The 25,094-nt window shown below is 57.9% G+C and overlaps 1 protein-coding gene across 3 annotated transcripts in view; it reads right to left on the minus strand.

Annotated features, from left to right (window-relative positions):
- Window positions 1-25,094, minus strand: part of PCDH1 (protocadherin 1) — a 54,741-nt gene that overhangs the window by 23,160 nt on the left and 6,487 nt on the right. For all 3 annotated transcript variants that reach the window (XM_084215611.1, XM_084215610.1, XM_084215612.1), the window contains exons 2-4: window positions 23,545-24,359; window positions 19,820-22,012; window positions 2,968-3,187 (exon numbers count right to left, since the gene is read on the minus strand). In XM_084215611.1, the coding sequence (XP_084071737.1) occupies window positions 2,968-3,187; window positions 19,820-22,012; window positions 23,545-24,342 (3,211 nt within the window). In that variant the 5' untranslated portion in view covers window positions 24,343-24,359. The remainder of the gene's footprint in view (window positions 1-2,967; window positions 3,188-19,819; window positions 22,013-23,544; window positions 24,360-25,094) is intronic.

Raw genomic sequence — 25,094 nt, forward strand, 5'->3', positions numbered from 1 at the left:
GAGCTTCACTCCCAGCTCAGCATGCCCCACCAAGGTGGGGAACAGCGCAGGGAAATGTCGGGGAGGAAACAGTGGGCAGAGAGGGAAAATAGCAGGGATGACAAACGCCTGGGATGACTGAGGAGCTGCCACGTCAGTGCCAAGCTCCTGGAGAAGTCTTCACCACAACCAGCGTAATTCCTCCTGCAAAGGGCCTGGCTCAGCCCCTGCAATACAGCATTTTACTGCAGTCTGCTCAGCAGAAAGGGTCCAAAAAAGGAGGACACTGAGATGTGTGTTAATCAAGTGAAGAACCATCTACAAAGAAAAGGCATGGATCTGTCTTCCAGTTGAAACGCTATAAATAGCCTTGCATACTTGCTTATCAGATTGGTTCGGCTGCAGGGATAATCTCCTGGAGAAAGCAATGGAAGCCCTGTTATGTTGGATATTTATAACCAGATGAAAGCTGAGAAAATGCACAGTTGTGTCAGCCTGGCGCTCGTGCCGCGGGTTGGGGGTGCGGGATCCAGCGCGTCTCCGTGGTTTAACAGAAGGTCAAGAACTGCTTTGTCTGCCCAGCTCCCCAAAAACCCAACATCTGACCTCTTTGAGGGGCTGGGGCTACTGATGGAGCCAAGGCAAGGACATGGTGGGACGGTCCCCAAAAGGTCATGATAGTCCCACATCACCGGAGAGACTTTGCAGGAAACAAGTCATGATCCTTCTCGGGACTAACAAGGTCTGGCTGGAAGCACAGATGTGGATGTGCCACACCTCGGGCAGGGCACGGAGCAAACACAACTCTGGTGAGCTGATTTAACACCCCAGTGCCTCCTAATCCCCAAACTGCCTGTCCCAGTGCCAGGATGGCCTCACAGTCTGCTTAGAGGATCACGACCCTGAGCCCAGCTCCTCAGGTCCCCCCTGAACTGCCGTGCCAGATTATCTGCAGAGCACCAGGAGCAGCTCGGGATAATGCTGGTGGATTCCAAGAGCCTTGACCTGCCACGGCCTCTGCACCCAACACAGGATGTCCTCCAGCATCAGGACAGATGCTGGAGCTACTGGAGCCCGATTTCCAACCACTGTCATGGGAAGGGAGCCAAGGCAGGACGTTCTGGGGGATGGAGAGCGGAGCAGGGTTGTGGTTATTCCTGGGCGCCTCTGCAGGGTCTGTACCACACAGGGATCTGGTGGTGGACAGGTCTGGGGTGATTCCTGCTCTCCTGGGAGGTGAACACACACAGGGCACCTTGTGCCAGGACAGGGAGCTGGTTGGTAGGGCAGGTTTGTGATGCTGTAGTCAGGGAGCCATCCCTGGCAGCTCCATCCAGCTTTGTCCATCCAGCCAGGCACACAATGAACATTCCAAGGGATATCCCAAGACAACCCTCTCTGCCCTCCATCTTCCAGGTGCTCCTCTCTCTCCCCTCTTTCTACTTTTAGCCCTGCTCCTCCCTCATCACCCCCGAGTTTCCTGTCACATTCCAGGGCTCAACCTTTCCTCTGCCAGGTCCATCACCCCCACTACGTCACCGTATCCATCAGCTCATCCATGGGGCATCTCCTTGCTCACCACACTTCCAGCCTCTCTTCCAAGTACTAAAGCCATGTGCCAGGGCTCCAGGAATCACCTCAAACTGCTCTTCCCAGGTGACTAACTGGCACTTTTGGGGAGAAAGTCATCTGCACAACATTCGTGGACAGGAGGCTGCAACAGATGGATTTGGGAACCCCACTACGCCTCACTCCAATGGTTGTAACACAGAAAACTCCAGTGTTACTCCAGGAATAACCTGGGAATTGGGAAGAGATGTTCCACTAGACCTGTCCATTTCCACAACAGAGGGACCCAGCAGGTTTGCAGCTCCCTAACAACCGTCTGAACGCACACTCAGCCATCTTCCCACCACTCACACACCGGTCCCAAAGCCAAGGATGCTCCCAGAAACAGGAGGAGCCTTCAGGAGAACCCTCTGCCACCTGCTCCTCTTCCCTCCCAGAAGTTTCTTTGACCCTGCCACCTCCACAGCCACCTCCCCTGGGGACACAAGCACAGAAGGCAGCGGGTACAGGACAGAAGATGTTACGTGCACAGCCAGAGCCAAATCCAAGGAAGCAACGGGAGCTGGCCAGAGAAGACAGCTGGGGGGGTGGGCGGCAGCCAGGGGGGCAGCACAGGGGCAGCACGAGCAGCACGACGGCGGGGAAGCAGCTCTCTGGTGGTGACACCACAGACACCTCCAGGGGTTCTCAGGGAAAGCTGGACCCCACAGGGAGGCGACCTGAGGGGCAAGGTGAAGGGACATGTCGCTCTGTTTGCCGCCACCACCACCACGCTCGATGAGCCTCCACTCCACGGATCTCCTCAGCCCAGCCTGTGCCACTAAACCTGCTCTGCCCCCTGGAACCTGCCATAGCTCCGAGCCCAGACACACACGGGAGCTCCAGCACACCCCAATCCCCCTGAGGTGGGGACGGGCAACCATGGGACCCCTGAGTGCAGCACACGAGCTCCCCTCGGCTCACCCCTGTGCTGCCATCTCAGAGCACCACCTCAGGCCAAATCCACCTGTCCCCTGCCACACCCACCTGCTTCCTGCCACACCCATCTTCTGCCACACCCACCTGCTTCCTGCCACACCCATCTCCAGCCACACCCACCTGCTTCCTGCCACACCCATCTCCTGCCACACCCATCTCCAGTCACACCCACCTATCCTCTGCCCCACCCACCTGACTCCTTGACTCTTCCCATCCCACAGCTCACCCAGACCTCCCCTCCCTCGCCCACCTGTCCCCTCCCCACCCCTCCTTGCTGCTCTCTTGTGCTGAGCCTCACCTCTTCTCCATCCTCCCATCCCCACCAAGCCGGGCGTGCCCCAGCCGAGCTCCACGTCACCCACACCGGGGACACGGGTCATGGAGGGCCAGAAGCCTGGGGACAGTTCCCAGGGAGGGACAGGCGCGCGGGCGGGCACGTACCGTTCTCGGGGTGCTCCATCTCCCCGATGCTGCCATCGGGCGTGGTGCGCTCATAGTGGTCCTCGGGCAGGGCCAGGGGCCCGATGCGGGGCCCCGATGAAGATTTGCTGCTGGGGGTCTCGGATTCCTCCAGCCCGCTGTCGTAGTAGCTGTGCTGGGAGGGGTCCTGCAGGTCCTGAGCCTGGCTGGCTGCAGAGAACGTCACTCGGCGATGAGGTAACTGCAGACAAGAGAGAAGATGTTGCATCACCCACCTGACAGGTGAAGGCAGAGGGTGGAGTCATCCAACCTGACCCCAGCCTCAGCCCCCAGAGCCGTCCTTGCAGACTCAGCACCAGGCTCCATCCCAGCCAAGAGCTGCCCATCACATGTAGGGAGCACACTTTGCATGGTCCCTGTGCTGCCCCGACCCATCACTCCCTCCACGGCTCTGTCCCAGGCTCGTTGTCCCCTCCCATGGCAGGACAGCTCTGCAAAGGTCCCCCCATCAGCACAGCCTCCTGAATCACCGTCCCCACCCGTGACCAGGGCTCCCCACTTGGCAGATTCCTGACACAACCCCAGAGCCTCGCGTGGCCAAGGCCACCCCAAAGCCTCTCTGATGGCATCACTGCCCAGCACAGAGCCACATCCTCCCTCCCCTGCCAGCCCCTGGCCTGACCCCAGCTCCCATCCTCAGGATTCTCCTCCCAGGGTCACCACCAGCCTGCTTTGGTGTGCTCGTTCAGCGTTTCCAAGAGCCCACTTCACACTCTCCCTCCCCATCTCTGCCTCACGCTCGGAGCAGCTCCCTGCCAGCAGCCATTAAGCCACATCATTATCCCACTCCAAATCCTTCCACCAAATCCTTCTTTGGTGTGATTACCGAGGAGTGGAGTGGAGAGTTCAAGGGGCAAGAGAGGGGAACGAAACACAACCACCGAGAGCAAGAAAAAGCCACCACAATGTTTCTCCACCAGAAACGTGGGGAAAAGCCCAAGACAGGAATTATTTGATGGGGATCCGAAGGTGATGAGGTGAGAGAGGAGTCACCACGCCGATTAGGCTGAATACCTTTTTTTGTGCTGGTGTCTTTCCTACAAATCAGTGGCAATCAGGCGTCCCACACACAGCGAGCACCGGCCAGGAAGGGGAAGGAATTGAGACGAACAGAGGGAAGGAACACAGAGGGAGCATTTAGATGAGCTGCTTTAAGGTTGGTTGGACCTGATTAAATTCACCACAGATGCTTAGAGACCTGATTTAAGTAACTTCAGAGCTGTTAGGGCTGCTTTTTTTTTTTCCCAAGACTTTTTTTTTTCCTGAGGAATTTGTAGAGAATCAGGGAGCTTCCAGAAGACTGGAAGTGAGCTAAAATAGCGCCTGTCTTTAATGATGAGAAAAAAGAAGAGCTGGAGAATTATAAAACAGTTAGCTTAATTTCAGTTCCTGGAAAAATACTGAAGCAGATAAAAGAACTCTTTGTAAGTACCTACAAGATAACAAGGAAATGAGTAACAGCCACTGTAGGTTTGTCACAAACAAACATGTCAAGCCATTGAACTCCTTCCTTTGAAACGACAGCAGGCCTCGTGGAGGGAGGAGGAGCAGTAAATGTTCTAGCTCGACTTGAGGAAGTTTTTTTTGACACTGTTTTAGCTGATTTTCTCATAAGTAATGCAAGCAAACAGCAGAGGTGCAGCATGGTACATCCCTGCCTGGGTAATGTGGGTGCAAATCATTTGGGAAGTGTTATTCCCGAAGGAATTACTGCAGACAGCCTTTTCAGCTGGGATCATGGATCAAATTAAAGCTCTGGGTTGTGTCCCAAATCCGTTGCTGGGCTGTGTTTTCATTAGCTGCTGGCATGACAGATGTGGGATGGATCTGTCACATCTGCACCCTCGTCAGGAGCAGTCACAGCTGGCTGAGGATCACTGCACATCACGGGCTGGGGACCCACCCCTGCTCCAACCTCCCACCCAAAAATGCATCAATACTGGGATGTGTGAATGGGCTGGGATGTGCCCGGAAGCTGAGCTGGGCACCCGTTTTGAGGAGAGTGCCCCACTTCAGCAGAGAAGGACAGACAAGCAGTCGTTAGAAACCATGACAAAATATTTCAAAAAAAGAGAGAAATTGGTTCAGGGAAGAGAAGGTTAAGGATGGCAAAGGCTAGAAAGGAAAAGCCTCTGCTAGTGACCACTGGCAGATGAGAAGGAGTGACCTCTACCTGCAGCAGGGAAGACCAGGTTAATCACTGTGGCAAAAAACCCATAGTGCTAGCTTTGGCCAAGTGCAGTCACAGAATCATGGCAGGGTTTGAGCTGGAAGGGCCTTAAAGCTCATCTCATCCCACCCCTGCCATGGGCAGGCACCTTCCACCAGCCCAGGGGGCTCCGAGCCCCGTCCAGCCCGGCCTTGGGCACTGCCAGGATGGGGCACAGCCCCCTGTGCCAGTGGGCTGCCAGAGCAGAGGGTGCAACCCCTGCCCTTAAGGCACAGGTGAGACTCTCCTGGGAGGGCTCTGGAGGAGCTGAGGACAAGGCAGCGCTGCCCAGGTGCCAGTGACCCTCTGGAGTCCCATCCCAGCCCACAGGGATCCTGACAAACCTGGCACTGCCCTCCCCCTGCACCCTGCTCAGCCAGCTGAAACCAATTTCCTGCCTTGCCTGGCCCATCCCAAGCTCCTGCTTTCCCTCCGTGCTTGCACCAGCCCTGCCAGCCCAGCCGGGCTCCTGGAGGTGCTGAGATAACACAAATGAACAACTCCCAAAGCCAGCCTGTGACAGCCACCACCCCCACACCCCGGGAGCTCCATCCCAACAGCAGCGCTTCTACCTGAAAAACACCTCCTTTAAATGTCACCTCCTGCCAGGCAGCCCTCGAAAGGGCTCCTCTCACTGCAGGGCTCCCCAGCCCTGTCCCTGCTGCCCCACAGGGCAGCGTGGCACTGGCACGGGGAGTGCCCCCCTCCCTCTGTGCCCAGCCCCACAGCAGGTCCTTGGGAAGCTCTCCACCCGCTCAGCCCGGCTCTGGAATCATGGAAAGGCAGGGAATCGATTTGTCCGGCCTTGACTCACAGAAATTGGGTTTGCTGTGACCTTTCTGGGGGAGGGTAAAGAGCCTGCGAGCAGGCAGTGCCCTCTGCACAAGGAGCTGCCTGTGCAGTGCAGTCCAGGCACACCAGAGCCTTCTGCTTGAGGAGTCAAACACAGCAGGTCCAAGTCACAACCTGCAAACAGCAAATCTGTTTTGGGGCCCTCATCTTTGCTTGCCCCAGTTTTTCGCCGTTCCTCATCAGAGGTGACCTTTGCTGGTGCCATCTCACCAGGGCTTCCTGCAGTGCCTTCCTGCCCTTCCAACCTCGCAGGTTTTTCCACCTGAGGTCTGGCCAGCCTCTTAACCCCGAGCTACTCATGCAGCGTGACCCTTGAATCCATTTTCAAGCCAGCACTTCCCAGGATATCAGCCAGCGCTCCGTTTCTCCACGCGCGTTAAAATGCACTTTGTTTAAATGGGCCGGGTTTACCAAGCAATCTGGATCGCTCTGCATGACTGCTCCGTCCTCAGCACCATCTCCCACTCCACCAATCTCCGTGGCAGCCGCGGGTTTATCAGCAGTGATTTCAGATTCCCTTCCAGACCATTGATTACGGCGGTGAACGGCAGCGGGCGCGGCGCCGCTGCCGAGGAGCAGCTCCAGGAGAACCTCGCTCCACGAGGAATCCCAGCCAAGCTTCCCTTCCCTACGCTCTGGATAAACCCGATCTGCCTCACAATGCCATGCTGAGAATCCCAGAATCCCAGGTTGGAAAAGCCCTCCAAGGTCATCGAGTCCAAGCTGTGCCTGATCTCCAGCCCAGAGTGCCAAGTGCCACATCCAGGTGTTCCTTGGACACCTCCAGGGATGGGCACTCCAAACCTCCCTGGGCAGCTCCTCCCAATGGAAAGATTCCTGCTGATGTCCAGCCTCAGAACAGCGTTTATGCAAAACAATAAAAATAATAATAATGATAGAGATAACATCCCCATTATCAGCTGGGAGCATCCATCAGTCTCCAGCCGCTCCGTACCCAACACAGACCAGCCCTGCCTCTCCAGCCCTGTGGGAATGCCTGCAGCAGCCCTTGTTCCTCACAGAGGCCAGGACCATGCCTAAGGAAAGGTTTAAAAGCCAGACCTGTCACGTAATGCCAGTGCCCAGTGTCCCCTGCCATCAGCCATAGTGACTGACGTCAGTGCTATTTCCATCAGCCATTCCCTGCTTTAGCCATTAATCCAGTTGTTCCCTGGGGCTGCCGGGGGCAGTGAGCACTGCACAGCCCCAGCCAGCTCTTCCAGCTGCTCTGAAATCGCTGCCCTACCAGTCCTGCCCACCCCAGGCTCCCCAGCTCCATGGACACCTCCGGAGCAGAGAGATCCCACTCTTTGCTACAAATTATTCCATTCTATTATGTCAAATATCTCTATTTTGAATGCCTTTGCTGGTTCCCAACACATGGGTAGGTCCCACATCCTACGTTGTTATGTCTCAGCCCAAATTGCTTCAACTATTTAGTCAATACTTTTGCATTTTTCTCCATAATTAACAATTTCGCAATCTCCACTTGGAATTGACAGTTCCTGAATTCCACCTCTTCCTGGCGCATTTTTTAAAGTACTTATTGTGTTGACTTTGTAATAATTGATTTTCCCCCAATGTCTTTGGCTTTGCTTGTTAATTTTCTACACTCCAGAACGACTCATTTCTCCTAATTGCTGTAACTCCCTCCTTTTACCCCCAGTATTTATTGGTTTCCTACTTCCAACTGCTGCCACTGCGCTGGAATGGGATTTGGGGCAGAGCTCTCTATTTTTTCAGCTGAGAAATTGTGGCTTTGGATAAAAAAACCTGCATTTTCAGGTCTCCCCAGTGCTCACTGTGATATTCCTGATGGAGACACCTGTGCCAGCACCACATCTGAGGGACAAACTGAGCCCCTCTTCCCGCAGGGATGCTCTGATGGGGATGTTCATCCCCAGGAAAATCCTGCAGGCTCTGTGCTGCCACAGCTCAGGGATTTTTCTCGAGGAGGAATCCTTGGCTGCTCTCCCTCTGATGACCCCCATCCTCTGTGAAGTGCTCTCCTGCCTTTTTGAGTCCGTGCCTGCTCCGGCCTCCGCGGATTCCGGCAGCAGTGAACTCCCGGCCCATGTGCTCGCTGGAAAAGCTCTTCCCTTTGCTCCTGCCTCTGCTGCGTGCTCGTTTTGCCTTGAACTTCTCCTACCTGCAGGGTTGTGAGGAACGGCAGTAATTACTCCTTGCTCTGCCCCCTTCCAATTCCACAAATCCACGCTGCATCTGGCTCTGCCAGGTCCTGCTGCAGACACCAGGCAGGTCTGGCCAGCCCTGCTGCCCTTCCCTGTGCCCCTTCCAGCCCTGCTGCCCTTCCCTGTGCCCCTTCCAGCTCTTCCCCAGTTTTCCAGCCACAGGGAAGCCAGGCCCAAACCCACAGTTCCAGTTTTGGGGCTCATCTGGCAGTAGCAGGAGCTTTGTTTTGGTGAGGAATTTTTGTGGGCTGTCGCCGACCTGCCTGGTCCTGGCTGCACATCCCAAAGCCCCCAACACCAATCCCTGATTGTGCTGATTTCTTCTGCCAGGAGGGCACACTAGGAAAAATTCCATTTCTTCATGGAAAGGGTGGTCAGGCATCAGAAGGAGGGTGGTGGAACCACCATCCCTGCAGGCGTTTAGGTAATGTTTGGAGATGACACTGAGTGCTCTGGGCTGGGTCACATCAAATCTTGATGATCTTGGAGGGTTTTTTTCCAACCTCAATGATTCTGTGAGGATTCCCACTCATGGTGCTGGATGGGGGTTAGGGGACCCTGCACTCCTCAGCCCCTCTGTTCCCTCCTGCCTCTTCCTTCCTTCCTTTCCTTTCATCAAACATCCCCAGCTCCCAGCACGACCTTCACCAGGCTGATTCTCCTCACTAAACCCAGGGAAAACAAACTCAGCCCAAGTGACAGCAGTGCCAGGAGGCAACAGGAATTTGGGATGTCACCATGTCCCCACAAACCCACTGGCATCACCGCCTGTGCAGAGGGCAGGGACTGAGCAGCAGGAGAAATTCCATTGTTCACAAAGGAAACCACAAAATCCGCCCCGGGCACCCTTTTCCTGCTGGCAGGGATGGAGGGGAGCCACCCTGCTCCCCCTCCCCGAGCGCAGGGGGAAAATCCTGCCCTTGTTAACTGGCTCACTGCTGATCCCAGAGCAGGATCCACGCTCCCCTGGCCTCCTGTGCCTCCCCACACGCCAGAAGCCTCCTTTCAGGCAGCTGCCAAGGGAGCTGCTTCCCCAACAGCCGCCACAATGCAGCAACTCACAGGGCCGGGAGTGAAAGGCAATGTCAGAGCCAGCGCCCGGAATATCAAAATAAGCGACAAGGGAGCCATTGTGGCACTGGAGTTACTCAACTTCACAGGGATTCATCAGCCCCTCTCCTCCACACACCAACCTGGAGCCATGCAACATCCCTGGATGTGGAGAGGAAGAGAGAAGAATAAGCCCAGGGATTGTGCTTTGAGTGACCCAGAGCCAGCTTTCCATGGGTGGAGGCTTGGGAATTGTTTGCTTTGCCTGGCGAGGAGCGGGGCTCCAGTGCAGCGCAGCACAGCCTTGGGAGCAGGAGGCTGAGGGGAATATTATGTCCATGGAAACCAGGGCAGGCCTCGAGGAAAGCTGGAGCTGAATTGCCAAAACCACCCGGGGCAACGCTCGAGCTCCAGGAAACAGGACACAGCTCGTCCCTGAGCCGACCATTTTACAGCTCCTCTGAGCCACGAGATCTTCTGCTGCCGTGCTGGGGTGAGGCTGGAGCTGGGACAGCTCTTCCCATCCTGTTCCATGACCCTCCAGCAGCACATTGTGCAGCCACTGCACTGGTTTTTGGAGGAGAAGCCCCCCAGGAGCCCTCCCTGCTTGTTCTGCACTCACCCTGCAGGTGATGGGAAGAGCTCAGGGCGTCTCCTGGCACAGCAGCACCCTGAGGGACAGGGACAAGGGACAAGGCAAGCACTTCCCTGGCTTGGTGTCACCTCCTGGCATCTACAGCTCCCCTCTGCCCCTGCCCTCAGTGGCCTGGGGGTCCTGTCTGCTCCAAGGGCCCGTCCCTGGCCTGCCACAGCATCTCCAGAGGTTCAGTTTGTTGAGCAGACCCAGCTGCATTCCCAGGATTGCTCCCTGTTTGCACAACACGAAGGAATTGAGGAAGGGCTGGGATCAGGTGTCAGGGGCAGCTTTGGACAAGGGAGGGACATGGATGGGCCCATCTCTAAGCCTCTAAGATCTGTGGTCTCACAGCTGAGAGACCCATCCTTCTATTCAAAACACTCCTTCAGGCCCTCCCAAGATTTTGTCCTTGAATAAGGTGTCTCCCAAAGAACCCCAACAATTCTGGAGCACAGTTAGAGGCCCAAATTTGTGACCTACCAGTCTGACTTTACTGGGGTCACCTCCACCACAGCACTGGGGTCCCACAGGGCACATCAGCCACGGGGTGACCACTCTGCTCTGTGATGCTCACAGGGTCTCCTGTGGTGGCTGTGTCTGCCACAAATCCCTGTGTCCATCTCCCAACACCCCTTCAGCTCTTCCACTGTTGACAAACCAGAGAAGGAATCCACAACCAGAGGAAAAAAGCACAGGAATCCAAGGAATCCCAGCTCCCAAACCCAGGCAGTATCCCAAAAAGCACCTGCTCCCCTCCTGAGTGGCTGCTCAGCTGACAATTAGTGAGTGCTGACCTTGCAGTCAGCAGAGGCAGTCTCCAAGTCCTGCCGAAATAATGATAGCAGAGCAGCCAGCCTCAAATGGACATCAGCTCCCGAGGCACTATTTAATGAATAAATCCAGGGAAAATGCGGGCTGACTCCACATAGGTGCCCCGAAGCCTCCTGAAATTTGCATGATGCTCAAAGAAGCCGCCAAAGCCCGGTGCCAACCTGCCTGGTCAGATCGAATTTATCTAACTCAGAGCAAGATCTAACGCAATTAGAGACCCATTTAGGCAGCCTGGGGACAGAGCCTGCCTAACCCTCAGCCTATCCCAGCTCTGAGCCCATCCAGGAGGTGCCATTTGGCTTTTCTTTGGGTGAAATGAAGACGGGCAAGGAAAATATGGAAATAAATCATCGGAAGGGTGAACGGTAAAATGGAAAGGGGTCATAATCTTTATGGAATGATGTCTAAATTGGCCTGGCTGTGCTGCCCTGCAATGCCTGTCACCATCCAGCTGATAATGGAGCTGTTCTGGAGATGGTTGGTGTGGAGTGGAAATTGCCCTGGATGCAGCAGGAGGCCTCATAATCACGTTAAAACTATCTTAAGATCCCAGGGAGAAAAAGCTTTCCGGGACTGGGAGCAACACTTGAATAAAACCCTCGAGGAACCCAACAGCTGCAGAGTGGGAAAATGATGCTGGGAAAATAATGAGCTAATCTGGCTCCCAGTTGCACCCAGTGGAGCTGACAGGGAGCGTTGAAGGCTCTGGGGAGAGCAGGGGGTCTGAAGCTGTAGATTCAGGACTCTATCCAAAAAAAAAAATGGACATAACCAGGAATGCTTCCATGGAAGCCTTTCCACAGAAAACCTGTCAATTTGCTGAAATCAGATCATTATTCAAGCGAGCTCCCTGTTTCAGGGCTTGGGCGTGGGGGGAGATCTTTGCTGACACGTGAAAATGAAAAAATGATGCTCTTGCAAAGGTACCTTTCACTTCAGGACTCCAGCCAAGTATTAATTATGGAGCTCAACTCAAAAAGGTCAGGCAAAATCATGCCTTTAGACATTACTAGAAAAAATAATATTTATATATAATATATATTCTGATTGACCTGGGAAACAGGGGAGAAAACTGTCGGTTCTTCCTGATTTGCTTTCAAATTGAAAATTTTCCTCTGAGGGCAAACCTGTTTTGCAACCAGCTCTATTTCCACCGGCAAAGGGCAGCAGCTTTTCCTGTTTGCCCAAGGAATTGTGCCTGTTCCAGAGGTCTGGGCACCCACACGCTGCAGAGATGGGCAGAGCCCTCGCTTTAGTGGTCTGCACCTCCTGATGAGTGGAGATACCAGGCGAGACAAACCTTCCTTTGTAGACATCAAACAGGTAGGACAAGCCAGTGGAAGGCTTCTTAGGGCCACTTATCTTGCCTGCACTGCTCCAATTCCCATTCCCACTGGCACAGTACCCCTGGAATGGATGAGCTCCTCAAATCCCAGGATTGCTGTCACATCCTTGGCTAAACCAGATCCTGGCTCCAGAAAAATTTCCAGCAAAGTTTTCTGAGCTCTCTGGGCAAGAGACACCCCAGTATTCCCTAATAAACTGTGATCCACTTGAAATCCTTGGGAAAAAAATCCCACCCAAGCTCCTCCAGGCACTTGCAGAGCCTGGAATCACAACACCTCAGAGGGTCTTGCCCAGCCTGAATGAGAATGAAGGGCTCTTCAAACATCTGAAACACGGGTTTGCCTTTCACGGGGCTCGGGAGCTTTTGATGCACAAGCAGGAAGATGAATGGGTGAGTGTGAGAGGAGCATCACACGTGGCTCCAGCAGAACACTTCCAGCAGGATCTCAGTCCAGAGCCCATCCATGAGGTGCCCCCCCAGCAGCTGCTCCTGAGCACGGGGGAGCTGGGAGGATGTGAAAACCAGGCCATGTGGGAGCAAAATAGCTGCAGGCTTTCAGGTTGCTGGGGCCTTTCAAGATGTCTCCGAGGAGCTGAATCAGGGCAGGCTGCTCTGACAGCTCCAGAGCGGGATCAGCTCCCAGGGAGAGAGGTGGGATGGCTGCCCTCCCCTAAGGATGGCTCCCAGCTTTGATGGAGCGTGCCAGGATCCCTGTGCCATGTGCAGACGGGAGATCAGAGCGGTGTTTTGCAAGGCAGGAGGAGCTCAGAAGGATGTTTACATCCCGGGAAAGGGGCATCTTCAGGGATCTCTGGGCAGGACCCACAAGGCCTGGCTGTGAGTGCCACAAGGATGGAAATAATGAGGTGGTGGAGCTTTCTCCTGCTCTCCTGGCAGGTCACAACCCACGCTCCTACCACAAACCCACCCACGCTTCCCTGCCAGCAGCTGAAGGGCTGAGGCAGTAAACAGCTCCCACCACACAAGGCATTGATGCACAACAACCAGGGATGTTTTTAAAGGGATCTGGGGGAGTTGTTTTCTTTCTGGTCCTCTGCCTGACCTCCTCTTCCTCTCCAGAGGGTTGGGTTGGGAATCATACTTGGAAAAGAAGCCTTTAGTACAGGTAGGATGTGGAAACCAGGTACTCAAGGGTGAGACACCTCCAGAAAAGTTCAGAAAGTCAGAGAATAAAATCATGGAATGGTTTGAGTTGGAAGGAACCTTAAAGCCCATCTCATTCCACCCCTGCCATGGCAGGGACACCTTCCACCATCCCAGGCTGCTCCAAGTCCTGTCCAGCCTGGCCTTGGGCACTGCCAGGGATCCAGGGGCAGCCCCAGCTGCTCTGGGCACCCTGTGCCAGGGCCTGCCCACCCTCACAGGGAGGAATTCCTTCTCAATATCCCATCTAAATCTCTCCTCTTTTAGTTTCAGAGAGTTCCCCTTGTCCTGTCACTCTCTGCCTGTGTAAAATCTCTCCATCTTTTTTGTAGCTCTCCTTAAAGTACAGAAAGGGTCAGGACAAAAGACAAGGTCAGTGAAGGACCTGTTGGGGGGAAGCTGAGTGAAGCTGAGTTGCAGGTGTGACTCCAGAGGTGAAGCCAAGGCTGAGCTTCACCCAGGCTGGACTGGTGGATGCTGCAGACACAATCAGAGGTGACAAGAAAAGGGGCACCAAGATGCCAGGGATGACCTCCTCACCCCTGTTTAACCCTCCTGTGCCCCAGCTGAGCTGTCTGTGCTTTCTGGGGTGCTCAAGGATCAGGGCTCTGCAGGAAGAGCCTCTTTTGGAATAATCTCCACTGACCATCTTGGTTTCTGCCAGGAGCAGAGCTGGGTTGTGCAATGGCAGCACAGCCGTGCCCTGGGGATGGGCCGTGCCCAGGGCTCCTGGCAGGTGCTCTCACAGGACAGGGCTGTGTGGGGATGAGGGCGGAGGGGCAGGAAGGTGATTTGGGCTTGGCACAGGGCTCAGCATTCCAAAGGATGTGCCAACCAGCGGGAGCTTTGCCAGGGCACCACGTGTGCTGAGTGTCCAACACCCCACAAACCACGAAGGGGCTCTTTGGGACCTGCCCTGGCACGGCCCCACATGGGGGGATTCGCTCTGGGGGTCCCAGCTGGCCACCAGAGCACAGCAGCCACCCCTTTGCTGTTGTCCCACGGCTCCCAGGGCTGCCCTCCCCAGCTCTGACACAATTCCAGCCACTCTGTGCCCTTTGCTCCAGGCATTCCTTAGCCCTGGTTCCCTCCACAACAACCTCCTTGGCCTGTCCTACATCCTGCACCCTCTCATTACTCCAACCTCTTTCCATCCCAACCCAGAACATCCCAGAACATCCCAGCTCTGTCCTCACCCGGGAACACCCCACCCTCCACCCCCTCCAGCTGCATCCCACCCTCTGTGCTTCACCCCACCCACACCTCTGGGTGCTCTGTGGGCTGAGGGGCCACCGAGTGCCTGGGGACACACAGGGACCAGGGGACACACAGGGACCATGGGGACACACAGGGACACACAGAGACCACGGGGACCACGGGGACACACAGGGACACACAGGAACCACAGGGACCATGGGGACACACAGGGACCACGGGGACACACAGGGACCAGGGGACACACAGGGACCATGGGGACACATGGACCATGGGACACACAGGGACCACGGGGACACACAGGGACCATGGGACACACAAAGACCATGGGGACACACAGGAACCACAGGGACCATGGGGACACACAGGGACTACAGGGACACACAGGGACCACAGGGCACACAGGCACCACAGGGACACACAGGAACCATGGGGACATACAGGGACCACAGGGACACACAGGAACCATGGGGGCACACAGGGACCACGGGGGCACACAGGGACCATGGGGACACGCAGGGACCACAGGGACATGCAGGGACCAAGGGGACACAAGGACCATAGGGACACGCAGGGACCACGGGGACACACCCTGTCCCAGCCCCGGGTTCTGCCCCAGGATTTGGGTGCTGGGTGAAGCAGCCTGCAGGGCTGGGCCCCGCTCCAGGGAACAGCACTGCAGCTGAGAGCCCGGCCGAGCGGGCAGAGCAGTGCTGGGAATATCAATCAGGGAGGCTTGGAGCGGGCGGCTGCACACACAGCCAGGGCTTTCATCCCCCAGGATCCACAGCTCGGCCGGCAGAGCCAGCCAGGGGCTCAGCCCTGCGCTGGGAGGGCTCAGCATCCCTCTGTACTGCAGCCAGCACGGTCAGGAGAGACTGGGGAAAGCCAGGGAGAAGGGAGAGATCAGGAGAGAGGGTGGAGAAGAGCAGACACAGTTGTGAAAGCAGCGAGAAGATTTCAGGGACTAAAAGGAGGAGTTCCCCAGACCCGAGCTGGGAAAGGCCAAAATGCTGGCTCCAAGGGCATCAGGCAGGGGAGAGGCTGAGGCTGTGAGGAGGGAGAGGAAGAGGAGGGGAGGGAGAAATGGCAAGAGGGGAACTGGGCAGCGCTGTCACCCAGCCCCACATGGGGAGCCCCAGGCGAGGAGCACAGGCTGAGGGAGCCTTCAAGAGAGAAAGGACGAGGTCCCCAGCGCTGGTGGGGCCAGAGACTGCCGGGCAGGAGAGACCCGATGACCTCCCTGATGTGTTATGGACAGTAAGTGCCACTGTCTCCTTGCAGATGCTGCCTACAGAGTGGTCACCTGGCCAAGGCTGCCCACTCTGCTGTCACCTGCTGCCACTGTGTCCACCCCACTGTGTCCACCCCACTGCCACCCTCCACACAGCACAGCCTGTGCCCCCCCTGTGCCATCCCCTACCGCAGCCCAGGCTGCACAGTTCCCACTGCCATCTCCTTGGGGACAGGGGTTGTACCCTGCCCTGTGCCACCTTCCCCTGGGGAGACTCCAGCTGCATCCCCTGCATCCCCTACCCCTGACACACAGCCTGTGCATGTGTCCCTGCCCTCCCTTGTCACCGAGACCACGCTCCCCTCTGTGCCACCTCCACGGGGTGCTGGCAGTGAGCATCCCACTGTCACCTCCCACGTGTGGGGGCACGGGCTGGGTACACCCCGCTGTCACCTCCCCCTGCAGCACAGCCTGCACACACCCACGCTGGCTCTGGCTGCACATCCAGCCTGTACCAGGGGTTACTCTTCACCCACGGCTGAAGCTCCTCATTTGGAGGTCCCAAGTGCCCCACAGTGCTCTCGCTCACCAACCCAAGTCCCCAGCACAGATGCCCCAGGAGCCACCGCACCTTCCTGCCTCGCCCGTGGTGCCCTCAGCATGCTCACCAATGCTCCAGCACGGTGCACTGCCCACTCCCCACCCTGTCCTGTGCTCCCCCAGCTCCCCCAGGCACCCTGATGATGCTCACAAGCTGCTGTGCTTTGACACAGCCACTCTGCCCAGCAGATCCAGGGAGCTGCAGCCCCTCAATGACGCTTCCCTCATTCGATCTCAGCCCAGCAGAGCCAAATCTGACCCAAGCCCCGACGATCCCAGCAGCAGGAGCTGATTCACAGTGTGGAGGAACTGCTCCCAGCACAGCTTCTCTCTGAAACTGAGGGAAAGCAGGGCAGGTCCCCCATGAACCCTCAGCTCCATCTGCAGCTCCTGGCTGGATCCATTTATCAGCTCATTCCACGTGAACGACCTTGAGAAAACCTACTGACCCAGGACAGTGGGAGACCTTCCCAGACATCTGCCAGCACCTAAACCTGCAATTTATGGAGACTCTGAGCTAAATTCTCAAACAAGACGATTTCATTTCTGTCCATTACAGCTACAATATTCCTCTCCTCCCCTCCCGCAGAGAGTAATTAATGCTGCACCGCACTCCGAGCCCGCGGGCAGGTGCAGGAACCTCTGCTGAGCTCACTCAAGTTCACACCACTCCAGCTGCCTTCCCGGGTGGTGGGGGGCTGTAAGGACCCGGGGCAGCTCTTGGGAAAGGATGTAGAATATCCCCTCCTGGTAAAAAAGGGATGGAGCCTGGGAGCCAGGCAGCAGAAAGAGCCGCTCCCCACGCCAGCGCCTGAGTTCTCACCCCAGGTTCATCAAAGAGCTGCCGAGGACGAGGAAGGAAGGGAAAATTCTCTCAGAAAGTTCCCAAAGGGAAGCAGATAGCAGGGCTGAGCCAAGCCCCCAGACTGCCCGGCCCAGCCCTGCGGGGAGCAGTTATTGAGGTGGTTGCTGGTGTCTCCTTTCCTCCTCTGCAGCCATCACATCTCCCTGCGGGTCCCAGCCCTGCCTGCCCAGGAGGCCCAGACACTTCCTGGATGGTTCAAGATAAAACCTTATGCTGTTAGCAAAACAAACGAGGAGGCTGTGAGAGCCAAGGCTGGCACAGGGCTCAAACCACCGAAGCCAGAACCACTGGTTTCCCCGGCTGATCTAATCTCTCCCAGCGCCAGAGCTCCTCGGCCCCAGCAGCCTGGTGAGGCCACTGGAGGCCCTGGGGAAGAGGTGAACTGGTGTGACAGGAGCAGGGATGGGTGCCCCAGTTTGGAAGAAAAACCAGGAGAAACAGGAACAGGTGGCCAGGGAGGGGGGCCCTGAGATGGGATAGTGGAATGGTGGGAGAGGGGTGTTGGACTGTTCCTGCCTACCAGGGTCCATCTTTTCTCCAAACAGCTGGAGACAAGACCCCAAGTGACCCCCATGGCACTGGCATCACCCCGATCCATCCCGCCAGGAGATCCCATACAGGGCAGAGCCATCTGCATGGGGAGCAGGACCACGCAGCTCTAGCAAGCCTTCCTGAGAGGATCTCTCCTTCCCATCACCTCCCAGGGTGGGGGAGCAGCGGGATCTGGGCGCTGCTGACACGCCAAGGCTCCATCTGCAACCGCGTGCGCCCTCATTGCAGCACTGCGGCGGGCGGGAGCGGCGGCTGCCAGCCCGCGACGGAGGGATTTGGGTCAGGCTAGCCAGGCACGGGGATCTGCTCCACCATGCTCTGGCTGTGGGACGTGGGTGTGGCTCAAGAGGATGTGGGGATCAACCAGGAGAAGCTTTGAGGGAGGATGTTGGTGTGAAATGAAATGAAATCATGAAAGCTGGGCGGGCTGGGCCATGGCTCGGACTGTGTCCACATCCACACAGGCGTGCGTGTGTGTGTGTGTGTGCAGGTGTTGGGAACCCTGTCCTGGAGGGACATCTTCAGAGGGCCAGGTAGTGACTAGACATGGGACATGTCAACCTGAGGATGAAGGGTCGGCACCGTGAGGCCTCTGGACTGACCATGCTGGGGTGTGGTGGAGGGTTTGTGGAGATGGCCAGCTCATGTGAGCATCACTTCTGGCCTCCACAGGGCCTGAGTGCTCCAGTGGCCAAGGACATGGAAAATATGCCTGGGAAATTACTGAGAGAGGCTTCTCAGGGGCAGCAGGGAAAATAAGGCACAACTGGTCAAAAATAGAAAACTTTATTGAAGTCAAATCCAACAGGGCAGCTGAGCTCAGCCCCACGGCAGGAGCCCAGCCTGCCGCTCACTGGGGTACAAAGAAGGGGGCAGGGGTCTCATGGGGCACAGGGGGTACAGCACGGGGGAGAGTGGGTGGTCCTCACCCATGGGGCCCCAGGAAGAAGACAAAGCCACAGGCACTCGCTCCCCCTCTCCCTCCCTGGCTGGTTAAAGACAGAAGTGCCAAAGCAGAAACGTGGTGCAAGCTCCTGTAAGTGGCCAGACAGCCCGAGAAAGAGGGTCCTGCAAGCTCCACACTCAGCCCACGACCTCGTGGCTCAGCTCCAAGCTCCAGTGCACACCAGCGAGCAGCCAAGACCTGCCTCCGCCCTGCCCCGCACGCAGAGACCCCCCCGGCAACACCAAGAGCAGTGACCCGACCGCAGCAGAGACCTCAGTGCCCCTCTCCCCCAGCCCCCAGCACAGCCCCAGCCCTGCCACACGGACGGGCCTTTCCCGTGCCACCAGGATCTGCGGACCCTCTCCCGCAGAGCCGCAGCTCCAGGCCCGGTGCTCGTGCTGCGGGAAGCCCGGATTTCACGGTGCCGGCTGTGGCAGAGGGCCCGAGCCTGGGGGAAGCCGGAGCCTGAGCCTGGGAAAAAGGCAGAGCTTTGCTCCTCCACCCAACCCCACCTGCCCGGGCAGCCGCAGCAGGCGCAGAGCTCCCTTTGAGGCGCCCTGGCGCAGGAATGGTGGCAGGCTCAGCCGCACCAGCAGAACCAGGATGGCAGCAGTGAGGCCAGAGCCTTCCCAACTGCCCCCTGGAGCAGGGCAGGGCTGGAACCCAGCTGTGGCAGGAGCAGGACCAGTCCCTCCTCCCCATGAGCCAGCCCAAGCAGAGGGAGGGATGGGAGGGTGGGCATCACCCTCCTTAGTGCTCTTAGAGTGGTCCCCAAAGGGAAGGCAGGCGGGTGGCATTCCCTGCCCGGAGCCCCACATGCAGAGCCACACACATGCAGCGCCCTTCGCGTCACCGTCACCCAGGCAGCGCCACCAGGACCCAGCCCCGGGCGCTCTCACAAGGGCTCAGACAGTTTTTGGCCTCCCCCACACCGTCCCCATCCCCTCCCTGCACCACTCCCAGGCTCTGTGGCTCAGCTCCGGGGTAGTCCAACGCCAGCCCCCTGGGCCACACATGCAGGGCTGGGGGCCAGTCCACGCTCACTCCCACACCTCTGTCCAGATGGCTCCCCGGTGCAGCGGGGGTGCCGCTGCCGGCCTCAGGATGAGCTCTCCTACCTGCTTGTTGGTGTATTTCTGGGGGTTGGTGCGGTAGCTGTAGTCCGAGTACTGCTCGGAGCCCGTCGAGTTGTTGTCCCCGGTGCCAACAAAGGTGTTGGTGGCCGGCAGATCCTGCACCACTTGGTGCTTCTTGGAGGCGGAGGGTGACTGAGGCTGCAGCTGGATGGAGGGCAGCGGCGAGTTGGAGCGGTAGTGGCGGCCCAGGTCCGGGCTGCCCGGAGGGTAGTTCAGGGGCAGGTGGATCCGGGGGCTGTCGCTGACAGAGTCGTTCATGAGGTTGAATTTGAGCGATTTCTGCAGCCCCGTCTCCTCCTCATCCTCCGTGGGCTTGGGTGGCTTGGGAGACTTGCTCTTCTTCACCTTGTTCTTGCTCTTCCCACTCTTGCTGGCCTGCTTGGGTGCATACAGGTCCTTGGTCTCCTTCTTGCCCGCCTGGTAGCCGCTCTTGGCCTCACGCTGCCGGCAGTAGCGCACCAGGACCACCAGCACGATGACCAGGGTGACAGCCACGATGCCAGCGATGACCCCAAAGAGGATGTTGCTCCGCTGCTTGCTGCGCTCGTACTCGGGGTCACCGGCGATGTCGATGTCCAGCGGGGTGTCCAGGCTGTGCCCCACCAGCGTGTCCAGCAGCGTGCGGTTGGCCAGCGTCTCGTTGACGTAGAAGTGCACCAGAGCCGTGCCGTGCCGCGAGGGCTTGCCCTTGTCATTGACACGCACGACCAGGCGGTGCAGGCCGTGGTGCTTGCGCAGGATCTCCTTCTCCAGAGTGATGTCTCCGCTCTGCGGGGAGATCTGGAAGAGCTCGAAGGGGTTTCCTCCTGTGATGCTGTAGATCAGCTCGGCGTTGATGCCCGAGTCGATGTCCTCCGCCTTGACCTTGCTCACCTGCTGGCCAGGGCTGGTGTGGGGCAGGATGTGCTTGTAGGTAGCGTTGGAGGGGGAAGTGATGAAGGGGGCATTGTCATTCTCATCCAAGACGTTGATGGTCACCCCCACGTAGGCAGACCTGGGGGGATCTCCACCATCCACTGCTTTGAGTCGGAAGGTGTAGGTGCTCTGCTGCTCCCGGTCGAAAGAGATGCTGGAGAGGATGGTGCCAGTGCCATTTTGGATGACAAAATCCCCGTTGTCTTGCTCCACTGACAGCTGGATCCGTGCATTTTCTCCTTTGTCAGCATCGATGACTGTCACCATGCCCACGGGGCTGAGGGGCGGCATGTTCTCCATCACTGAGAAGTTGTAGCCGCTCAGCATGAACTTGGGGTCGTTGTCATTCCTGTCCATGACGTTGATGGCCACAGATGCTGTGCCCTGCTTGCTGGGGCTGCCCTTATCTTCAGCCACCACCAAGAACTCGTAGCGTTCCCTCTGCTCTCGGTCCAGCACCGCCTTCACCCGGATCTCCCCGGAGTCAGGGTCAATGGTGAAGGAGCCCTTGGAGGAGGGGTCTGTCACCAGGGAATAAACCAGCTGGGCATTGGAGCCGCTGTCAGCGTCAGTGGCACTCACCTCCATGACCAGTTCGTCGGGCTCGTTGTTCTCAGGGAAGGCCACCTCAGTGAAGCTCTGGCTGAAGACAGGGGCGTTGTCATTGACGTCCATCACCTGCACCTTCAAGGAGTTGGTGCTGGAGAGGGGCGGGTTCCCCGAGTCCACGGCCACAATCTCAATCGTGTACTCCTTCACCGACTCGTAGTCCAGCGGCGTGGTGGTCTGCAGGAAGTATTTCTTCTTGCTGTCACTCCCTGTCTCACTGGCCTGGCGCAGCTGGAATGGGACATCACCAGCCACCACGCAGGTCACCACAGCGTTTTCACCCTCATCTCGGTCGGACACCTGCACCAGAGCCACTGCTGTCTCTACTGGCACGTCCTCCGAGATGTTGGCCATGCCATCCTGGTGGGTGACCAGCCCTATGCCCCGAATCTCTATGGAGGGCGCGTTATCATTCATGTCCTTGATGGTGACCACCACCTGCGTGCGGGCGCTCTTGGGGTTGGCGCCCTTGTCCTTGGCCATGACGGAGAACTTGAGGGTGCCGATGTCCTCGCGGTCGATGGGGCCCTGCACGGTGATGAGCCCCGTGGCGCGGTCCAGGCGCAGCAGCCGCCGCACCATGTCCGAGGCCTGGTGGAAGGAGTAGTCGATCTCGGCATTGGCGCCCTGGTCCGAATCGTTGGCTTTCACCTGGGGGACAGAGGGACAAGCGGTGAGCAGGACAAGGGCACGGCGGAGCGAGCCCCTCCGCAAACCGCCGCGGCCTTCCCTGAGGACAGCCGGGGGGAAAAACCAGGATTTCCTCTTCTGGGGCCAAGGACTGTGGGGCAAAGAGCCTGGGACCGGCAGAGCAGCTGGGAGCCACCCTCGGGCACGGAGGCTTTGCCTCGCTCTTCCGGAGAAACCGGCTGGGCCGGTTGGCTGCGCTCCCCTCCCAGCCGGCTCCGGCACGCAGGGAATCCTCCGGAACCATGGAACCGTGCCGCTGAGACCCAGCCAGCAGCAGGGAGGGACAGCTCCAGCTGTGCCCCCAAGGAGGAGCAGGAGCAGCTGCCTGGCTCAGGTGAGGGCGAGGAGGGAGGCAACCATGTGCGGAGCTGCAGCAGCTCCATTGCGGCATCTGGGGATGCAGCCACACAGGGACTGGGGCTGCCTGAGCCCCCACAGCACCGTCCATCCCTGCCCGCCCGCCAGGAGCCCTGCATCCCCATAAACCTGCCTCTATGCCTATTATTTGCTTTCTAAAGAAGATGAGGTTTGTCTAACATTTGCCTCCCTAATCGGCTCTCTGAGCAGCCTCTTCTCTGCACCATTTGCTGCTCCGCCGTTATCTTGCTCAGCAGATTTGGATGGAGAACGAAAGTTGTTAAATGTAAATTCCACCTTTTACCTCCACTCACAAAACAGGCGGAAGTCATTTTCCCCCTGAAAGATAAAAGCTGAGCAATGGCAGCAGCGGCATCTCAGCCCATTCTCCTCCCGGCCATGCAGCTCCCTTATCTGCTTCCAACTCCCATTCTCTTAACAGTGAAAAATGAATTCTTAAAAAATTCACATCAGAATTAGCAGGCAGATGAGAGCTGGCCGCGCTCCGCTTATTAAGATGGCAGCTGCAGATAAACAGATGTCGACTACTATCATCTCAATGCCCCCTCCAAACCAAATCCACCAAGATCCAGGCCCCTGGGCGCTCTGGGCCAGTTTGCAGTGCTGCCCGAGACGAGGCAGAGCCCCTGCTCCCTGCAGACAGCAGGGCACCTCCGGAGCCATGGCCAGCCCTGTGCACGGGCAGCAAGGATGCTCCCTGTCCCCACCTCCTGAGTTTCCATGGAGCGGCCAAAGGAATGCAACTTATGAAAGGCTCTATGTCTTGTCTGTGGGCAGCACTGAGACCGCGCTGGCCTAAAGCCAGGCTCCCGGTGGCCCTCAGGTCCCAGCCCTCCCAGTAACCCAGAACCCTGCTCCCTGCAGCTCTGCTGCTGCCCCTCAGCCGTTTCCTGCAGCCCCACTCCAGCTGTGCCTTCCTGTGCATCCTCTCCAACCTCACTTGAGCAGATGTGATATCCCAGGCACCTGCCTGCCTGCTGGCCCAGGGTGACACTCTGAGCTCCTCCATCCAACCCTCCCTCCTCCCTGCAGAAACCACAGCCGTGTCGGTGCTCCTGCACTATCCCTGCAGCTAGGCAGGAGGGGAAATGGTGAGAAGAGTGCCGCGCACTCACCTGGAGGACAGAGTGCCCCACAGGGCTGTTTTCGGAGAGCTCTGCCTCGTACAGGGCCTTCTCAAACTTGGGTGCGTTGTCGTTCATGTCCAGGATGGTGATGCGGAGCAGGGCACTGCTCGCCCGCGGGGGGTTCCCCCCATCCTGCACCTTGATGGTCAGATCGTAGGAGTCCCACTGCTCCCGGTCCAGGTTCCCCATGACAATCAGCTGAGGCTGCTTCTCATCTTGGTCCTCGGCCACCTGCAGCCCAAAGAGCTCCTGCGCCTCCGGACCAGCCATCAGCTCGTAGGAGGCAACGCCGTTGGGGCCCGAGTCCCGGTCCATGGCCAGGGGGATGGGGAAGAGCGTCCCAACGTTGGTGTTTTCAGGGATGGAGAGGGTGAGGACGGGCGAGGCGAAGTTGGGGGTGTTGTCATTGATATCGAGCACCTCGATCTGCCCCTCGAGCAGGCGTGGGCTGCTGTTGGCGTTCAGGTTAGTGATGGACACCTCGAACTCCAGGAAGCAGGGCTCTCCAGGCAGGAGGTGCTGGCACTCCCGCAGGCTCTCCCGGTCGATGGAGGTCTCTGTGGTGTAGATGTCCCCAGTCTTGCCATCCACACGGAGATACGGGGCCCCCACTTCCAGCTTGTAGAGGTGCCCCATGTCCGGTAAGCCGTAGTCGGAGGCCAGGCTCCCTATGAGGGTGTTGGGGGGCTGCTCCTCCTGCACTTTGTAGACTGCACGTGTCCCTGAGGCCAGGGCAGGGAGCTGGCAGAGGAGCCACAGGCCCAGGCAGGACGCCAGCGGGTTCATCCTGCGCTGCAGGGGAGCTGGAGGAGACACAGACACCGGAGGTTAGTGAGCAGCCCCCTTCCCTGGCTTACCCCCTGCGCCATGTGGGACCGCACATGGTCCTGGCACGGCTCCCGAAGGGAAGGGGCTGCTGGGGCCGGCTCCTGGCAGCCTCCAGTGCCCTGAAGGACCCGTCCCAGCTTGCAAAGTTCCTGCAACGCCCTGCTGGAGTGAGTAACCCTGTCATTGAAACCTCAGCCCTGTCACTTGCAGGAAGCCACTCCTGCCACTGTCCACCCTCTTCGTCACCACACCAACTGTAATTAGACCCAACGAGGCACACTAACAGGGTGGACTGCAGGCAGCCTGCTGCCAACAACCCGATGGGAGCCGGCCAGACTCTGAGACAGCTTCTCACCACCCAAACACAGGAGCATTGTGTGCCACCAGTGCAGGGGCACTGCCTGCCACGCACGGCAGGGACACACGGGCACTGCACGCAGCTGCCAGCACTGCAGAAACGGGAGAATGAAATGTGGAGATCTGCCTGCTCTGCAGGGATGTGGGGCTGACACCCACATGGCACTGCAGGGATGTGGGGCTGACACCCACCCAGCACTGCAGGGCCCTGGGACATTGAAAGGATACAGGACTGACACCCACCCATAGACACAGGGCACTGCAGGGATGCAGGGCTGCCACCCATGCAGGGATGGAGGGCCATGGATCGCTGCAGGGATGCATGGCTGCCATGCACCCAGCACTGCAGGCAC

The sequence above is a fragment of the Fringilla coelebs genome (genome assembly GCF_963513975.1).
Source record: "Fringilla coelebs genome assembly, chromosome: 15".
Lineage (NCBI taxonomy): Eukaryota > Metazoa > Chordata > Aves > Passeriformes > Fringillidae > Fringilla > Fringilla coelebs.